Consider the following 17,392-nt stretch of genomic DNA (forward strand, 5'->3'; position numbering starts at 1 on the left):
TCGTTTCTCTGTCGGATTTCAAAATATCGACGCCAATGAAAAAAAAAGAAAAAGAAAAAAGAGCATAAAAAACTGTGTTTTACAAAAATGAACTAAGATACTGTATAATTGATGATACTGATGATTAATGTCATTATAGACTCTAAATTATTTATTAATATTCTTTTGATTGATTAGTGGTTAGATTTCATAGTTTTAAAACAAGAAATTATATATAATAAAGATCATTGTAATGTGTTCCAAAAATAGGAGGATAAAGAAAAAAAAACTTTAATGATGGGGTAAAGCGGAGAACGGATGATTTTTTTTTTTTTTTGCCTTTCACCCAGTCACTTTATTGGCTGGTTGGAGTTTTTTTTCACTCTCTTTCTCTTTCTTTTGCCATTATATAAAAAAAAAAAGACACGTTCACTTTCTTTCATCCTTTTCTTTTCTTTTTCTCTTTTTTTTTTTTTAATTACACCTAGAATTATTCAATTTCCCTTCATTGGGATCTTTTAGACTGTACATTTTTTTTTTTTTATTATTATAGAAGTGGTAATAAAATTTAGACAATTCTTTTGTTTCGAAAGCTGTTATTAACTTGATCGTTTTTTCTTTTTTTTTATGGTTAGTGAATCAACAAAACTCTCCCACAAAAACAAAAACAAAAAAAAAAAGCCTGGATAAATATTTTGTAGATTGACTCCAAAAGGTAAAGATGATGATGATATATTCAAGTTAATTAAACTTATATTTCTGTTTTTCACTTTTTTAGTATATATATATTCTTTAGTTTAATTGACTCATGCCACAAGTAAAAAAAAAAAAAAAAAAGAAAGAAAAAGAAATATATATAAAAAAACAACTTATTATCATTATCGTACAACCATTGTCTTACTTTTTTTTTTCCTTTTTTTCTTTCTTCTTAGAACAACAATTCTCGACTATCGAAAAAGGTAAATAAAAAAAAGAAAAAAAAATTATCTTATGCTTTGATCGATATAGGGAAAGCAACAAATATGATAACCTTTTTTCTTTTTTTTTTTTTTGTCTCACCGACTTTTAATTAGACTGAAGAAACGGGTCCAATTGGTATTCCAGGTGTGAATCCTACATCTGCTGATGAAAATTGGAAAGTTGTTGGTAGTCCTTCCCGACGCGGTAGTTTGGCTACTGGTATTATTAATACATCTACTGATAATCAAAGTCCTGCTGCTTCTCCTACACCAAACTCTGTGGATATCCCTAGTGCACGACGACCTTCTCTTGATCCTTCTCAGTGGGGTTCTTTTGGTGGATTTCAATGGGAAGGTCCAGGTATATTCGATAATGAAGTACGCAAATCTTCTTTTTCTCATTCCTCACAAATCTTACCACCTCCTCCTGAAGTATTGATGGATGATACTTCTTTTACTCGTCGTCTCTCATTCGCCTATGATAATAGTATTCTATCTGTACCTATGCTTCCTGGTGTATCTATGGAACCTATTTATCGTCAGCAACGAAGTCTTTCCTTCTCAGTAGGTCAAGATCCAACCGTCTTTGGTTATGATGATTATGATGATAGTTCTGTACCAAACTCCAACAATAATATGGCATCTATGACTTATGGTTATAAAAACTCATTAGCTACAATGGCTGAAGAACAAGATGATGATGATGATATTTTACAAGATATATTGGATCAAGAATCAAATGCTGCTCGTTGGCGTGCTCGTTCTCAATCTTCTGGTGCTGCTTTTGGTCTACTTTCTCCTTCTCAACATGCTGCTTTACTTAGTCAACAATTACGACGTGGATCAGAACAACATGATGATTTAACTCAACAACGAAGACGATCTTCGAGATTCTTTGGTACTATGGATGGATCATCTACAACCGGATCTAATCAATCTACTTATTCACAAATGTCAATGGGTGATAAAGAACGTTTAGAACTTATTCAACGTCGTTTATCTCAATCTCATGAATATAAATTCCCTGATCAAAGGTAAAGTACAAAAAAAAAGGGGGCGGAAGAAGGAAAACATTTCTTTTTTTTTTCTCTTTGTTTAACTCATAAACTTTTTCTTTGTTCTATAATAGTTATAATCTCCTACAACAACGTCGTCATTCACTCAATCAACCTCATCACCCTCATCATATACAACAACTTTCAGAGCAGTTAGAAAATACTCATTTACGACAATCGGAAAATGGATACAATTTAAATCGAACAGAAACATATGGACAACAATCAAACATACCTCATACTCATCCAACTCAACCACAATATTTATCTCAGCATCAACAACCCCAATTACATATGAATAGACCTCATGAAGAATATTTCGATGCCGAACATCAACAGCAACAACAATTACAGCATCAAAACATGATGATGAATGGCGCATTCCGTGATACAGGAAAAGGTATTCCTCTTCAACGACTACCTCAACATACTGCACTATATTCTGTGGAATTTAAAGCTGGTCGGGTGGATTACTTTTATGTGGCTTCTGAACCTGGTACTACACCTATCAAATTCCAAATGGGCGATTTAGTCATCGTGGAAGGTGATCGTGGAAAGGATCTTGGTAAAGTGGCAAGTGATATTCTGAAAATTGATACCGTTGAACAACTTGTTTCTCAAAAATTACTACAACAACAACAACAACAACAACAACAACAACAACAACAACAACAACAACAACAACAACAACAACAACAACAACAACAACAACAAAATACTCAAGAAGATGATTCCAACAATGACAAACCCAAAGATGTACATATCAAACGACTTTATCGATTGGCTACTCCCGAAGAAATCAATTTACTCCTTGAAAAAGGTCAAGATGAATTACGTGCCTTGGCTCTTTGTCAACAGAAAACAAAAATGCGAAATCTTCCTATGGTGGTTGTGGATGCCGAATATCAATGGTAAAATGGTTTTATATATCGATCATAGAGACTTGCTAATATTCATTCTCTCTCTCTTTCTTTCTTTGATCTTTTTTTTTTTTTTTTTTTTTTTTTTTTTTAGGGATCGTCGCAAACTCACATTCTTTTTTGTCTCTGATCGCCGTATTGATTTCCGGGAATTGGTCAGAGAATTATTCAAAATTTATAAAACTCGTATTTGGATGTGTGCTGTGAATACAAACAATGTAGTAACAAATGGTCCTACCACTTCAACTCCACAAGGACAATCCAATGAAATGAAATGATCAATCAGTAGTTTAATTCACTTTTGTAGTTATTCTTTTGTTTGTTATATATATTTCTTTCTTTTTTTTACTTTTTTATACAATGTTTTCAAAGTTTTTTGTCGGGTCACAAGAAAATAGTTTCGTGATATTATAAAATAAAAATATCAAACTTTCCCAAAATGAATGTCGCATTACCACATTTTCAGATTATCACTCCAGAGACGTCTATAGAGGATGTCAAAACACATTGATTGATGATTGATGATAATGCAGCATATTAATCATTCTCTTCTTTTTTTTTTTTTTGAAATCTCCTTTGGTGCTTCAAAAGTAAGTAATCTACCTGCATATATAAATACGTTATCACCTTTTTTGAGGATGTATTCAATGCTACCCTACATAGAAGTTAAAATAAATATTAAAAAAATGGATATGTTGACTAAATATATATATTTTATTTTCTGTTATTCAAAATACTCAATAGAACTATTGCCATTCCTCTTCTTCTTTTTCTTCTTGTATTCAATTTGGATTATGCTAAAACTCTTTATTTTTTTTTTTTTCTTCTTGTCATCTATTTTTCTATCCTTACTATATTTTATTTCCTATTTTCGCGACATCTTATTTTTGAATTTCGTCATTTATTATTGAATAAAGTGTAAGGAGGTTTACTCTATCATCATTTCTTTCTTTTTTCGGTATTATCGTCAGTTGGATCATTCTTTTAAGGGTGGATGAATGGAGATTCATAGTGAAAGACGATGGATGATTTGGAAGGGTAGTGTTTTGATGAAGGTAGAGAAATCGTTGAGGGGACATCGATATGCAATATTGGTCAGAAAAAAAAAAGTGATCACCCAATTCATCAAGCTTTATTTGAAATATATAAAAAGGAATAGTGAGGGATAACTAAACTACTAATGATTATTGTTTTCTTCAATATAATTGGCAGGAACAAGACCCTGTTTTCCATTGTCTAAAGAGGCAGTCCACCAATCACCCATTGATTTGTCCAGAATAGTCAATCTTGCACCGGCTTCAAAAGTCAAACATCCTTCATCTTCAGGGCCACTATAATCATACAATGCCACACCATTTGATATGGGTATCAATTCTACATTATCGTGCAGATGAAAAAAAAAAATTAGTTTTATTATGATGGATACGTCATACAAGAAGCACATCCTTTCCTTTTTTTTTTTTTTTTTTTTTTTTTTTTACCTTGATCATGTTGATTGTCTGATCCAATATCACCACGTTCGACATAGTTACGAGGGAAGTAACCCGATTGCTTGGATTTCTTCAAGGTACCATACCACCAATCATCAGATTCAAGACCATTCTTCACCAAAATAATATCATTAGCTTGGAAGCTCAAATCATCGGTCCCTTGTCCTAGATAATCCCATAACGCCATATATTCTATTTCTACTTCTTCGTTGACAAGACCTCCTGTAGATATTGCTGAGGATGCTTCTGTGGCAGTCATAGGTGTTTCCGATCCTGTTCGTTTCTGTAACTCGGCCAAGAAGCCTGCACTAGCCAAGGGTCCTGATGGAGTTTCTTTTCGTTCAATTGCCGTTTCAGAAGAACTTGTTGGTAAGCTTTGTTGAGAAGCATGATTATTTTCTACTGAAATCGGAGCGCTGCTAGTATTGTTATTGTCTATTACACGTCCTAATCCACTTGTCTGGCTTTTATCAACGGTGACGGTCTTCTTTAGTCGAGTTCCTTGTACAATTTGGCCAAGTAATGCAGACCGTGCAGGTGAGTCATTGCTGGAATTAGATGGCTGAGAGGGTGCTGGTGGTGCTGGAGGAGCTGATGGCGGCATTGGAGGAGATACTGATGGTGCTGGAGGAGCTGCTGGAGGCGCTGGAGGAGCTGCTGGAGGTGCTGGAGGAATAGCTGTAGGGATAGAATCAAAGGGCGTGGAAGATGCTGATGGTGATCCAGCTAAAATGGAGAAGAAAAGTTGAGTATCCAAGAAATATATGTCCTCTTTTGTTCAAAAAAAAAAAAAAAAAAAAAAAAAAAAACTTACTATTTTGGCGTTGGCTCATGGCATCAAAAAGTTTTCCAGCAAGATTTTTTGCGCTACCAGCAGCAGGGAATTCTTCATCAGAGTCATCTTGATGTACAACATCCCATCCATCGTCATCATCGTCCGAATCACTATCATTGTCATGACCCTTCGTGGCGGAAAATGCCGAGAATGCAGCGAAAGGATTGTAACTAACACGTTTGTCGGCAACTGCAGTCTTTGTAGGTTCTTCCTTGGGTTCTTCCTTGGGTTCTTCCTTAACTGTTTGTCCAATAGATGTTGATTCATTTTGTCGCTGTTGCTGTAATTTTGCAAAAGGATTGTTGCTACTCATTGATGCATCCTCTAAACTGCTTGTTGATTCGATTGGAGTAGCTGGAATTGGAGCTGCTGCCGAGGATGTTGCTAGGGTTGCTGTTGGAGCTGCTTCTGCTGATGATGGTGGTGGTGGAGGAGGAGGTGGTGGTGGGATAGATGCTTCAGGGATCACTTCAATATTTGCGGCAGCTGCACGTTCTTCTTCCTCAGCTTTTTCAATGGCTTTCATTCGAGCTAAACGTTGTTCCTCTTCTTTCTTGATGATAGCTTGTCTTCGCTGTTCCAAATCTTTTTCTTCATCCAGTCGACGTTGTCGATCAGCTTCCTCTTGTTGTCGCAAAGCTTCTTCCTGTTGTCGCAAAGCTTCTTCCTGTTGTCGCAAGGCTTCTTCCTGTTGTTGTTGTTCAACTAGTCGTCGTTGTTGATCAGCTTCATAATCCCTTGTAACAGGCAGAGGAGATTCTTGTCGAGGTTCTGATTCCTTAAGCTTAGCTTGAGCGAGCTGTTCCGCTTGTCGTAAACGTTGTTGAGCAGCTTGTTCTTCAGGATCCACTTGTGGTACTGGTTGAGGTGATCTAACTGTAGGCGATGAAGTCTGGCCGCGTTTTGCACGTAAATTTTCCAATCGTTCTTGCACACGTCGTTCCGCCTAATTATCATTAAATGGAATCAATCAGTACTAATTCTCCCTTTTTTTTTTTTTTTTTTACCTCTTTTTTGATTTCTTCAGCGGTCCTAGGTTTGGAAGCAGTTCGAGTAGACGGAGAATTGGAGTTGACAATAGGTGATGATGATAATGACGATGATGGTTCTACTTGATTCTGAGCAAACGAAGATGATGGATCACGACGATTCACAATAATTGATGAAGATGGAGGGGAGAATCCTAAAGGAGCTTCACGATCTAATTGTTCAATAAATCTGCGTACTTCGTATGACATATCTTGACCTTTTTCAAAACGTTTCTTGTCTAATACAGAACTTGATTCCACAAGTTGATCCAAATAACGCAAGTCACCACGAATGTCCCGCAATGCATCACGATTTCTTTCCATATCTCGTTCAGCGTCATCAGCAATTCGATCATAGGTTTGTTTTTCTTCTTCAGCACGGCGTAATTCATAATCGGCATCTTTGCTTGATCCAGTTCCAATTTTTCGAGCAGCCATCATCGCTTTAGCTTTCGCTCGTACTCGATCACTTTCAGTGGTAGTACCCCCAGGTCCAGTAGGTTGAATATAAGCAGTGTAATCTTGCCCACCATCATTCTTTCGTCCATAGCGAACCTTGGCATCGCGTAATTCCGCACAAGAAGAGCGTAATTGACGGGCTAATACTGGGATATCACGATTGCATAAATATTGTATTTCTTCTTGAAGTGATTTTTGAGTTTCCAACAAATCCAAAAGAGTTTCCGTATTTTGAAAGTATTTGTTTGTCGATGGGTTTCCACGATAAGCGCGACCTAATTCATCTTGAGTTTTTCGGATATTTTCCTTGAGTTCTTCCACAGAATATCTATTTGTCGTTGATGAAGATGATGGGGAGTAACGACGATTGTCTTGTTGTTTGGTTAATCCAGCTAATCGTTTCTTAGTTGTCGAGATTTGTAGGCGTAGTTCATCCAAAGCTGCAGAATCTTGTTGTTGTTCATCTTCATCACTTTCATATGAAGTAGGTCTACGATCAGGAGCAGAGCTCATAAAACGACTTGGACCTTTACGACCAGCACTTGATACGTATTCATCACCACCACCGATAGATTGTCTTTGTTCTTGATAATTTGCAGGAGGAGGAGATGCTGTAGCGGGAGTAAATGGAGGAGGATTTGAACGATGACCAATGACGAATTTTTTGAGAACGCTTGAGGGAGGAGCCAATTCAGCAGGTAAAACAGATGGAATATCAAAGTTATTGAGTTTTCGATAAACCAAATGCATTGCTACAGCAAACTCATCTACATCCAAGCTACCACGATTTTCTTTATCAGCCAAATTCCATATCTTCATCAAATCAGATTCTTGTAATTGAGATTGTAAGAATACTTGACGAGCTACTTCACCAGACAAATATCCAGTACCAGAGGTTTCCCAAGCTTGAAAGATTTGACGATATCGTTGTTTTTCTTCAGGACTGATTTTCCATGATATAGCATCTTGTTGATGGGTACCCAAAACAGGGGCAAGAAGATTGTGTCGACTAGATTGATTGGGCATCATCTTGTTAGCAAAGTCAGTATTTTGCACGCGAGTTCTGTTGACATTAGTTTGAATAGGTCTTCCAATACCAGTAGTCATAGGAGCTTGAAGAGGTGCTTGATTTATATAACCAGTTTGTTGTTGTTGTTGTTGTTGTTGATAAGGTTGTATGGGAAACCCAGTACGCATTGGCATTTGAGGTTGGGGAGAAGGTACACCTGTCATCATTGGCATCTGAGGTTGGAATCCAGTCATCATTGGCATTTGCTGTTGAATTGATTGTTGTTGTTGTTGTTGTTGTTGTTGTTGTGGCATGCCAGTCATCATTGGAACTTGCTGGGGAATACCATAACTTGTAGGTTGTACTGGAGGAGGAGTTGTATTTGTATTGATGAGTTGAGAAGTTGAAGTAGTGGTTTCAGTTGAAGCTAGAGTTGCCATTGCTATTTCAGTTTCTTCTCTTATTTCAGAAGGTAATTGGTTCGGAATAGGTTTGCCAGTCAATTTGGTAGATGTCAAATACATGGCAACAGCAAATTCAGGAAAGGTCAAATAAGGAGTCTTTGCAATAGAAGCCAAATCCCTAAAGAAAATATAGATATATGTATGTTAGTAAATTTATTTTAATAGTTTTCCACTATTTTATAATTATTCATCTGATATTACCATATTTTAGCCAAGGAATCATTGTCAAGTCTGGAACGAGTTAAAAGGTCACGAACAGCATTGGCTAAAAAGAAAAGAAAAAAAATGGAATTAACGTAAATAAAAAATTCAAGAATTTCTTATTTTTTTTTTTTTCTATTTCTCTTACCACTAATTTGTTTTCCACCAGTAGTTGCAGTTGCCCTTTTAAAGAGATCTTCGAACTTGGTTTGGTCAGCAACAGTAATGAAGTTCAGTCTGAGACCTATTCAAAAGATGTTTGTGAGAAAAAAAAAAAAAGTTTTGAATTATTACTTACCACCAGAAGGATTGGAGGAAAATTGTGTTGTCCCCACGTTATTATTGTACATTTGAAAATAACGAGGAGAAAAGGATGTAAAAAAAAAAAAGAAAGAAGGAAGGAAAGAAAGACAGATGAATGAACTGTAAATTGCGCACATTCGATACTTCCATATAGAGTAAATCGGAACTCAGCTGTTTTAACCATAAGACTTGGGACCTTCAAAAATCAAAAAAAAAAAAAAAAAAAATCAAAAAAAAAAGAACTCGAAAAAATGTTGCTTTTTTACTCTTATCAAACAAATGACTTTGCAACATGATTTAAAATATGGTGTATATCCTCCTTGGTGTCTTATTGAAAGCAAACCAGGTAAACCATCCTTTTATTTTTCTTATTTATCTAATAACTAACCTATTTATTAGAAACTTTTTCTACAATGGCTCACATGTATGGTGTTCAGGACGTGATTGTTGAAGAAATATACGATATTGATAATTTACTAGTGAATGCAAGGTATCTATTATATAATATTATTTATTCATTTTTATTTATATTAAATATCTTTTCTTTTTTTTTCTTTTTTTTTTTAATACAGGTCAGTATATGGACTTATCTTGGCGTCTCCTCTTGATTCAAAGGCACCCTTCAATACAATATGTGATAAAGAAGATGCTGACGGAAAATCCCTTTTCTTCTCTTGTCAAGTATGTATCTCCTATGTTTATTTTATATCCATATTTTTATACAAACTCATTCTTATAATATACTTTTTTTTATTAGATTGTTACAAACGTATGTGCGACGTCTGCTCTTCTTGGCATTCTCTTAAATAATGAAGACAACGACTTGAATATTGGTCCTCACTTACGAGAATTCAAGGAATTTACTAAAGACTTTTCACCTATCGTAAGATTTTGACATAGAACATGCACGCATATAGAAATAGAGAATAATATTAGCTTTTTTTTTTTTTTAATTAATTACTTTGATATAGGACAAGGGATTAGCTATTGCTGGACACAACTTACTTCGAACAACACATAATACTTTTGGAAAGTATGTAAAATAACTTCGTTATATATCAATCATATCTGATTCCTCTTTTTTTTTTTTTTTTTTATTTCTCTTTTCTATTTAGTTATGAATCTCGATTGGATGCTCTACAATACCCAAGGTATGACGATATCAAACCTACAAAGAAAGGAAAACGATCAGAAATGGAAGATGAACGTTATCACTATATTGCCTTTGTTCCTGCGAATGGTTTTATTTGGGAACTGGATGGTTACAATAAAACACCTGTCAAAATATGTAAGATTAAAAGAAATCTATAAGGGAAATAAAAATATTAACTCGATTCATATATATGATTTTAGGTCCTATTTCTGAAAATTGGTTAAAACTCTTACAACCAGAACTCAAAAAAAGAATGCATAGGTAAGTAGCATATGTGAATAAAAAAAGAAAATATTGACTTCTTTATCCTTTTGTTATTTACCGTTATAGATCGGACGCATTACAATTTAGTTTGTTGTCTGTGACCAAAGCCAACACTCCAACAACTGAAAAATCATCAATACCTCCACCTTTATTATCGACGATATCGGCATCACCATCAACATCATCATCATCACACTCTCAATCCCTCAGAAAACGACCGAAATTGATGGAGCAAAGTCAACAAGATGATCAAAATGTAGAACAACAGCGAATGCAGCTTAATGATGAATTACGAAAAGCATCTAATGCGCGCTCTTGTTATATCGATTATGTTGGTAGGATAGAACGAAACCTTGATGATTTTGTAGGCAACACTTGGCGAATAGACACACTCGAAAAATTCAAATCGTCATCACCTCCTTTGCTTCCTGACCCCAATGTTATTGACAGGATGACAAACCAAGAAGATGTCACCGAAGAATTTAAGGATTTAGTGAATAAGACATTGGAACGTACCCGGATAAAAGCCTTGATCGAATTGCGTAGCAAACTCCTTGTTGCAAGTGACCGTTTTGATCGACAAGTAGCCGACTGCCACCAGAAGTTAGATTTGCTTACTAAAAAATTGCCATCATCAACAGCAGTAACAACAACAAAAACAACGACAACATCAACGACAACATCAACAACATCAACAACAACAATAGCAGCGGCAGCAGGAACAACAACGACAAGTAAACCGGCAGTATTATATCCGAACGCTGGATATACCATAGAAGAGAGCAAGGTAAATAAAAGAAAAGAAAAAAATGTCTTTCAAATACAAGAGATCATGACTCAAATTCGATTTATTCTTTATATATATATATGTACGTATGTATCAAGCTCATTTCCCGTCTTCAACATGATTACAATCCTCTTTTGAGAGCTATTTTTGAAAAACTTCATGATAAAGGTTTAATGAATGATTTGTAGAATATCTAGTTAGTCTTTATATCAGTTTAGTGCTTTTTTTTTTTTTTGAAATAAATATGTATATGAATAGAAACACACAATGAGAAGTAAAAACAGTTTTTGATATTGGAGTCCATTCAAAAGAGAAAAAAAAAAGATGTCAATTCGCTGGAGTAGGTAGTATACTGATACAACAAGCTTATTTTTATTTCTTTACTTCAAAAAGGATAAGGGTAACAAAAAAAAAAAAAAAGAAAAAGAAAAAGAATACAGATCAAACTAAGCTAAAGAGTATTATCCCGGTAGGATGATTTTAAATTGTAAGCTTCTGACACACGTCTTGGGTTTCTTCCATTTCCAGAGCCATCTGCTGTCAAGGCTACATTGGCCGATGCCTTCAAGGAGTAGACCAGTTGAATCATTTGATCTTCATCACGAATCAATTGCATACCATGTTGACTTGAGTAACTTTGCTCTGCCCGTAAAATGCTTCGAATTTGATTTTGACACTTGTCGAATACTTGTGCATTTTGTCGTAAACCAAGAAGTTGTGCATCACCCGCACCAAATCGATATTTTTCAATTTCATGACATAACGATGCAATATCAAGTAACTGAGATAAAATATCACTGTTGCTGTCCACTTGAGAGTTTCCATTCTATATGTCGCATAATGGAAAAAAGAGGAAGAAGAAAAGATGTGTTAGTATTGCGCATTTGAAAAGCATTTTTCTTTTCTTTTTTTTTTTTTATACCTTTTCGTCATAGACATTGTCTTTTCCATGACTTCGATCAGACACCATAACCAGATCTTCATTTGTTTTAATGCCAAGTTCCAATAATAATATTTGAGCATCGGGTGATAGTTTTGTCTTGGGGTGAACTGCATCGATGAATCCAATGGCCATAAAGTTGTCCACAGCATTTTGACTTGCTTCAGTTGACAATACTTCCCGATACACTGTCCTTCGCCCACTAATCAGATGAGCAGCAATCCACTGAGAGAGCACAGGGACAATCTTGCGAGGCATATAAGGTAAATCACGAAGAGCCGACAATGAACAAGACGTAATCCAATAGGCATCCAAAGTTGGGTATAAAAATGAAGCAAACAAGCATATCTGGTTGTAATCCTTGTGATCAGAATCATGCATCACTGATTTTTCAAATTGATGATCACCTTTGACAACTAAGAATCCTTTACTAGAAAACCATTGCAGTAGTTGGTCGAATGTCTATAAAGAAAATAAATGGTTATTAGTTTCAAACTAAAATATTTCCGTCCCTTTTTTTTGAATACTTTACTTCAACAATATTCCAAGTATAGATAAACTCATCTTTCAAAAGCCGAACTAGGAAAGTAAATTTGGCAAATAGTTCATCACGAGTTAACACACTTTTAGGTCCATAGGATAAGTACACCACAGAAAAAATTGCTTCAGGCAAAAAGATTTCAATGATCTAGTCCAAAAAAAAAAAAAAAAAAAAAAAAAAAAAAAAAGAGAGAGAGAGAAACCGTCAGCATACTTGTGAGCTTTCATTTTGAACCGTATACTTTTTTTTTCTAATATTTATGTACCTGATTTGCCATATAAGATAAATCCATCACATTGTCCGCATGATCCACTACTCGGATGGTTGTATTCTCATTGATCCTTTTACCTCCTTCAATGATGATGTTGGTCTTGATATCCAATAAATTCAATGAGTATGCAACAATGGTTTCTGCATCTTCACCATCTAATAAAAAAAAAAAAGATAAGCACCATTTATGACATTGTTGATATGTTATCTTCCTCTTTTTTTTTTTCTTTACCTTGCCAATCAATTGACATTCCTTTTTCCCTCACTTCATTTCTGAGCCACTCAGCATGTCCATTGATTTTACCCAAAGAAATACCATTGCTTGTGCGACCAAAAAGTACAATTGCAGCAATGACTGAGACAGGACTGACGATAGTGGATGAGTGTTGTTGGTGTTGGACCGATTTGGCAATATGAGCTGCTATTTTGGCATGTTTATCCACTGAAGAGAGACTAAAGAAAAAAATCACATTGAGTAACACTATTCAAATGTTGCCGTCCTTTTCTTTCTTTTTAAAAAAAAAAGAAAGAAAAAAAAAAGAAAAGACAGTTTTGCTACCTTTCATTCTTATCCAAAGAGTCCAAGACTTGATCTTTTGCTTTGTTGATATCCACCACGTTTCCAATACCAACGTAGACTCTCCCATATTTCCCATTCTCAACCATACCATTTTCTTTACTGGCAGCACGACCAGCAACAGATGTACTTGGACGAAGGAATGAGGTTGAACGTGACAATCGAGTAGTTGCAGCACCTTTCATTGGAGTACCATCAAGAGTAGCAGGAGGATCCACCTTGGCTTCTTTTGCTTTTTGATCCAATACTTGATCAATCAACATACGAAGATCGGGTATCTTTTCATACGTGATATGAATGGGCACCACCACTGTTTCTTTTCCTGTCGATGAATCAAGGGAAGATGTTGTCGTTTGATGACTATCAAAAGAAGGTGCAGGTGATGGAGGAGATGATTGTTGGTTTAATGTTCTAGGCACTTGTTGATTTCCTTCTATCGTTGCTTCTACCACCATATCAAGAATACCATCTGCATATACCGCTTGTATTCGGCCAGTTCGAGATCGCGCCCGTTCAAGTAACATCGAGAGAGCACCATGTTCATGTAATAAAGCTTCAGTATATGCAGCTGCGACTGCTGTGTTTAACGGAGATCTTGTCATTTTATCACGTCGTATAAAGTAAGCACCAGCAATACGAAGAATATCAGATATAGGTCCAAGAAGTGCCAAAGCTAACAAAAACACAAAAAAAAAAAAAAAAAAGAAAAAAAAATGACAACAGAAATCGTTAACGTGCAGTCCACTTTCTTTTTTTTTTTAAAAAAAAAAAAAAAAAAAAAAAAAAAAAAAAAGGTAATAATAATAGTGATAATAATGATATACCTTCATCGCAGACGATCGCAGGAACAGGTAAATGATATCGGAGACAAATATACCAAACCAAGAGTTGATCCAATAACGTTTTCGATACTGGAACATAGACAACATTTTTTCCTTTAATTTGTTCCTTCAACTAAATATGATATAACATTTAGATATCAATACACTAAATGGATAATTTCCTATATCATCATTCATTCCCTTACCTTGAAAATATCTTCATCGCGCACACGAATACATGCAAAAAGGCGTTTGAATAGTGCATCCAAGAAAGAACCAGCAAACCAAACATAGGCCAATTGTGTACGTTCACGCATCCTTTGAACGATTTTTAGTGCTTCTCCAACTACAGTTTGTTGAGGAACACCAGACGATTCTATGATCTATTATACAAATGAAAAAGTAACCATAGTTAGTAATGTATAAAAGGGGAAAATCAACATTTATCCCTTCTATTTGGTCGCTAGTTGTCTGTTTGTTTTATTTATGTATTTTATTTATTTATTTATTTATTTATTTTACCTGACGAATACTTGCACCAACTCGACGATCATTTAGAACAATAATCTTGATAGCTTCATCATGTTCACCAATTCGAGTTACCCATCTACCAAGATCCGCTGTATGTTTACCATCAGTAAGGATACCTGAATCATCATGACACCAATCGTCCAAACTTGTATCAAAATCAGCAATCCAATCTTCCGATAACTTTTTGTTGTTATTACTATTGTTGCTGTCATTCAATCCATTGAGTGAACCTAATTGAGCCAGCGTTGGTTGTTCCAGAGAAGTAATGACCTGCGTCAACATGCGATCTGTTCGTTTTTGTATGTCGGCCAAACTAAAGACTACAGATTCGATTTGTCGGTCAATGATTGAATTCCGTACGACAGGTACCTTGGAGAAAAGAGCACAGTCCCAACCAGGTGCCAATGTCAAATTTCGAGTACCAATAGGGCCTTGAGCAATATAAATATGTGCACCATAACTAAAGTTCGTCATATAAGAATCCCAATCAAATCCATTTGTATAGAAACCAGAGAGTTGGAAATCAGGATCGACTTCCAAATGTGACTCTAATTTATATACATTGTCATTTTCAAAGAGCCATTGATGTCTTAATAAAGGTTGGTTTGCTTCCGCCATTCTTGATGCTACTTCAACAGTCCGGTTGATCACATTCAGTTCCATACGATTGTTTGTTCCAAATGCATTGCTGGTATTGCTGCTGCCGTTTCCACTGATAGCGGCAGATACGGCGTTCAATGATTGGGGTAATTGGTATTTCATAAATAAACGAGCTTTAAATAATGATTTGTTGGATACAAAGTATTGTTCAGCAGTAGGTAGAGTTGCTTTGGTATTTCTTGTCCAATAGTGACGAACGGATTCATAGATGTGTTTCCATGATACAGGTTTCATGTTCCTAGCTGATACTTGATGGATGATAGGAAAGTATTGAACTTGAGGTAATCTTTGTCGAGTGGGCTCTTCATCATCACGAAGAATTTCATTGTAAGGGAGAACAAATTTGACACCAGGAGATGAAGTATGAACTGGGCTTCCAATGATGACACGAGAAAGGAAATCCACAGGTACAATATCAGCAATATTGTTTCCAATATCAGGTTGAAGTACTTGAATACCATGACCCATCAAAAACACCATACCATTCATTCCAGTGACACCATCCACCTATAAAAGAATAATTAGTTTTGTACTTTTTTCTTTTCTTTTCCTTTTTTTTTTTTTTTTACACTTACCCAACCAGGAAGGGGTTCCAAAGCACCAGCACCCACATGAGTAGCACGAACTATTGATATAGGCCATTGCGCTTTTCCACCTTGAATTTCTTCTACACGATTGTAATCCACACGTTTTAGTATCAGATGTTCGGTCAATGATTTGGTAAAGGTATAGGTATTTGGATAGTGTTGTAAGATGCGTTGGGTCATTTTTGGAATATCTATTATAAACATATATATAAATATGTTAGAAATGCAATTTTACATAAAAGGATCAATTAATTTCATAATTACCTTGTAGTTCGAGAGCCACAATTTCTTTCAATAGATCTTCTGGATCACCCAAATCCATAGGATATACACGTTCTTGAATATGACCATCAGGTAAGTTTGCATTCAAATAAGCCAAAGATACATGTACAAAAGATTCTATATTGTGTAATTGGAAGAAAGAAAAAAAAAAGATGATGAATTTATGTGGTGATCTTTTATATATATATATATATATATATTGTTCTTTACCCATTCGAACACATTCATCAGCTAAATCCATCAATCGCAAAGTACCCAAAGTGTTTGTCTAATGTAGATAATGTAAATGAATAAATAATCCTTTTTTTTTTTTTTTTTTTTTTTTTACCTCTAAAGCCAAATCCAATCGTTCATGATAATCCACGGTTGCAGCACAATGAATCACCACATGTACATTTTCTATCACATTTTCACGATCTTCATGAGACATTGAAAGGTCGGGAGAAATGATGTCGCCACTAATAGGAATGATTTTGTTTTGAATAATAGTATCAAACACTGATTCTCCCATACTATGTCGAAGAGAGACAAACGCCTAAAATATAAAAGATTTAATAACCTTTTTTTTTTATTTCTTTTTGGTGATAGTAATTTTACCTTGTTGTTCAATATTTCATTTTTAATACGATCATTAGGTCGACCCATTTTACTTCGTTTTGTATTTCCATTTCGCACCAAGAGATAGATACGACCCAGGTTACGACCAAGGGAGTGAATCAATTTCCAAAGTACCGCTTTACCAATAAAACCAGTGGCACCTGTCAAAAGAATATTCTTATTTTGATAATATTGAGCCACTGAACCTTGAAGTATGGTATCTGCTGCTACTGTTACATCCATTGCAGGAGCTGGTGTTGTCGTGATAGATTCAGTTGTCATATCAATATTGGTAGCTGAAACTTCAGGTTGAGTTTTGGTTGACGTGATACTGACTTTTATATCTTCCGTTGTAGGTTGTTCAGTTTCAAGTTCAGGTACAATAGAAGGACTATCACAAGAGGAGTTAATTGAGACATGATTACTTTCTTCTTGAATAAGAGATGGGCTAGGTTGCTGAGTAGGTATTTCTTCCAACTGTGTTTCTTGAGGTGAGACTGGTAATATTTCATTTGTTTCGATAAGACTATCCTCCTGACTTATGACAATACTAGGAACATGTTGTTGATCCAAGTCAGAATGAGATATATTATCATTTTCAATAGTTGGCGTTAACGTCATATTATTACGTTATTGCCACTAAATGAAAAAAAAAAAAAGTAAGAAAGAAAGAGGAAAGA

The 17,392-nt window shown here is 35.2% G+C and overlaps 4 protein-coding genes across 4 annotated transcripts; 2 read left to right on the forward strand and 2 right to left on the reverse strand.

Moving 5' to 3' along the window:
- Window positions 1-455: 455 nt before the first annotated feature.
- On the forward strand, window positions 456-3,353 carry BX664DRAFT_292022 (PSP1 C-terminal conserved region-domain-containing protein). Its single transcript, XM_051541971.1, has 7 exons — window positions 456-537; window positions 615-694; window positions 758-796; window positions 912-938; window positions 1,053-1,972; window positions 2,068-2,904; window positions 3,008-3,353. Exons 3-7 carry the CDS (start codon window positions 788-790, stop codon window positions 3,189-3,191), a joined length of 1,977 nt encoding a protein of 658 aa, XP_051403076.1. The 5' UTR covers window positions 456-537; window positions 615-694; window positions 758-787; the 3' UTR covers window positions 3,192-3,353.
- A 461-nt stretch (window positions 3,354-3,814) lies between these two features.
- On the reverse strand, window positions 3,815-8,801 carry BX664DRAFT_292025 (uncharacterized protein). Its single transcript, XM_051541972.1, has 7 exons — window positions 8,698-8,801; window positions 8,548-8,643; window positions 8,400-8,463; window positions 6,246-8,316; window positions 5,218-6,184; window positions 4,395-5,129; window positions 3,815-4,287 (listed from the first exon to the last, which is right to left on the reverse strand). Exons 1-7 carry the CDS (start codon window positions 8,747-8,749, stop codon window positions 4,091-4,093), a joined length of 4,182 nt encoding a protein of 1,393 aa, XP_051403077.1. The 5' UTR covers window positions 8,750-8,801; the 3' UTR covers window positions 3,815-4,090.
- A 147-nt stretch (window positions 8,802-8,948) lies between these two features.
- Window positions 8,949-11,127, forward strand: BX664DRAFT_325017 (ubiquitin carboxyl-terminal hydrolase). Its single transcript, XM_051543936.1, has 9 exons — window positions 8,949-9,048; window positions 9,102-9,192; window positions 9,275-9,383; window positions 9,460-9,585; window positions 9,674-9,735; window positions 9,818-9,990; window positions 10,056-10,116; window positions 10,186-10,906; window positions 11,005-11,127. Exons 1-9 carry the CDS (start codon window positions 8,982-8,984, stop codon window positions 11,092-11,094), a joined length of 1,500 nt encoding a protein of 499 aa, XP_051403078.1. The 5' UTR covers window positions 8,949-8,981; the 3' UTR covers window positions 11,095-11,127.
- A 176-nt stretch (window positions 11,128-11,303) lies between these two features.
- On the reverse strand, window positions 11,304-17,383 carry BX664DRAFT_325018 (male sterility protein-domain-containing protein). Its single transcript, XM_051543937.1, has 14 exons — window positions 16,713-17,383; window positions 16,444-16,650; window positions 16,326-16,383; window positions 16,098-16,232; window positions 15,822-16,024; window positions 14,578-15,753; window positions 14,262-14,438; window positions 14,059-14,188; window positions 13,217-13,907; window positions 12,890-13,110; window positions 12,653-12,813; window positions 12,379-12,534; window positions 11,829-12,308; window positions 11,304-11,732 (listed from the first exon to the last, which is right to left on the reverse strand). Exons 1-14 carry the CDS (start codon window positions 17,331-17,333, stop codon window positions 11,358-11,360), a joined length of 4,791 nt encoding a protein of 1,596 aa, XP_051403079.1. The 5' UTR covers window positions 17,334-17,383; the 3' UTR covers window positions 11,304-11,357.
- Window positions 17,384-17,392: the final 9 nt, after the last annotated feature.

Source organism: Halteromyces radiatus (assembly GCF_025201355.1).
Source record: "Halteromyces radiatus strain CBS 162.75 chromosome Unknown BX664scaffold_2, whole genome shotgun sequence".
Lineage (NCBI taxonomy): Eukaryota > Fungi > Mucoromycota > Mucoromycetes > Mucorales > Cunninghamellaceae > Halteromyces > Halteromyces radiatus.

Bases quoted from the DNA above. Each gene is read 5' to 3' on its own strand.
- BX664DRAFT_292022 (XM_051541971.1), top strand. The intron at 939-1,052 runs GTAAATAAAAAA...ACTTTTAATTAG, and splicing joins ATTCTCGACTATCGAAAAAG to ACTGAAGAAACGGGTCCAAT. The intron at 1,973-2,067 runs GTAAAGTACAAA...GTTCTATAATAG, and splicing joins TATAAATTCCCTGATCAAAG to TTATAATCTCCTACAACAAC.
- BX664DRAFT_292025 (XM_051541972.1), bottom strand. From the start codon at position 8,749: ATGTACAATAATAACGTGGGGACAACACAATTTTCCTCCAATCCTTCT. The intron at 8,644-8,697 runs GTAAGTAATAAT...TCTTTTGAATAG, and splicing joins TTCCTCCAATCCTTCTGGTG to GTCTCAGACTGAACTTCATT. The intron at 8,317-8,399 runs GTAATATCAGAT...TATTTTCTTTAG, and splicing joins GATTCCTTGGCTAAAATATG to GGATTTGGCTTCTATTGCAA.
- BX664DRAFT_325017 (XM_051543936.1), top strand. From the start codon at position 8,982: ATGACTTTGCAACATGATTTAAAATATGGTGTATATCCTCCTTGGTGT. The intron at 9,991-10,055 runs GTAAGATTAAAA...ATATGATTTTAG, and splicing joins TAAAACACCTGTCAAAATAT to GTCCTATTTCTGAAAATTGG. The intron at 10,117-10,185 runs GTAAGTAGCATA...TTACCGTTATAG, and splicing joins CTCAAAAAAAGAATGCATAG to ATCGGACGCATTACAATTTA.
- BX664DRAFT_325018 (XM_051543937.1), bottom strand. From the start codon at position 17,333: ATGACGTTAACGCCAACTATTGAAAATGATAATATATCTCATTCTGAC. The intron at 13,908-14,058 runs GTATATCATTAT...TGTTTTTGTTAG, and splicing joins TGCGATCGTCTGCGATGAAG to CTTTGGCACTTCTTGGACCT. The intron at 11,733-11,828 runs GTATAAAAAAAA...TGCGACATATAG, and splicing joins ACAATGTCTATGACGAAAAG to AATGGAAACTCTCAAGTGGA.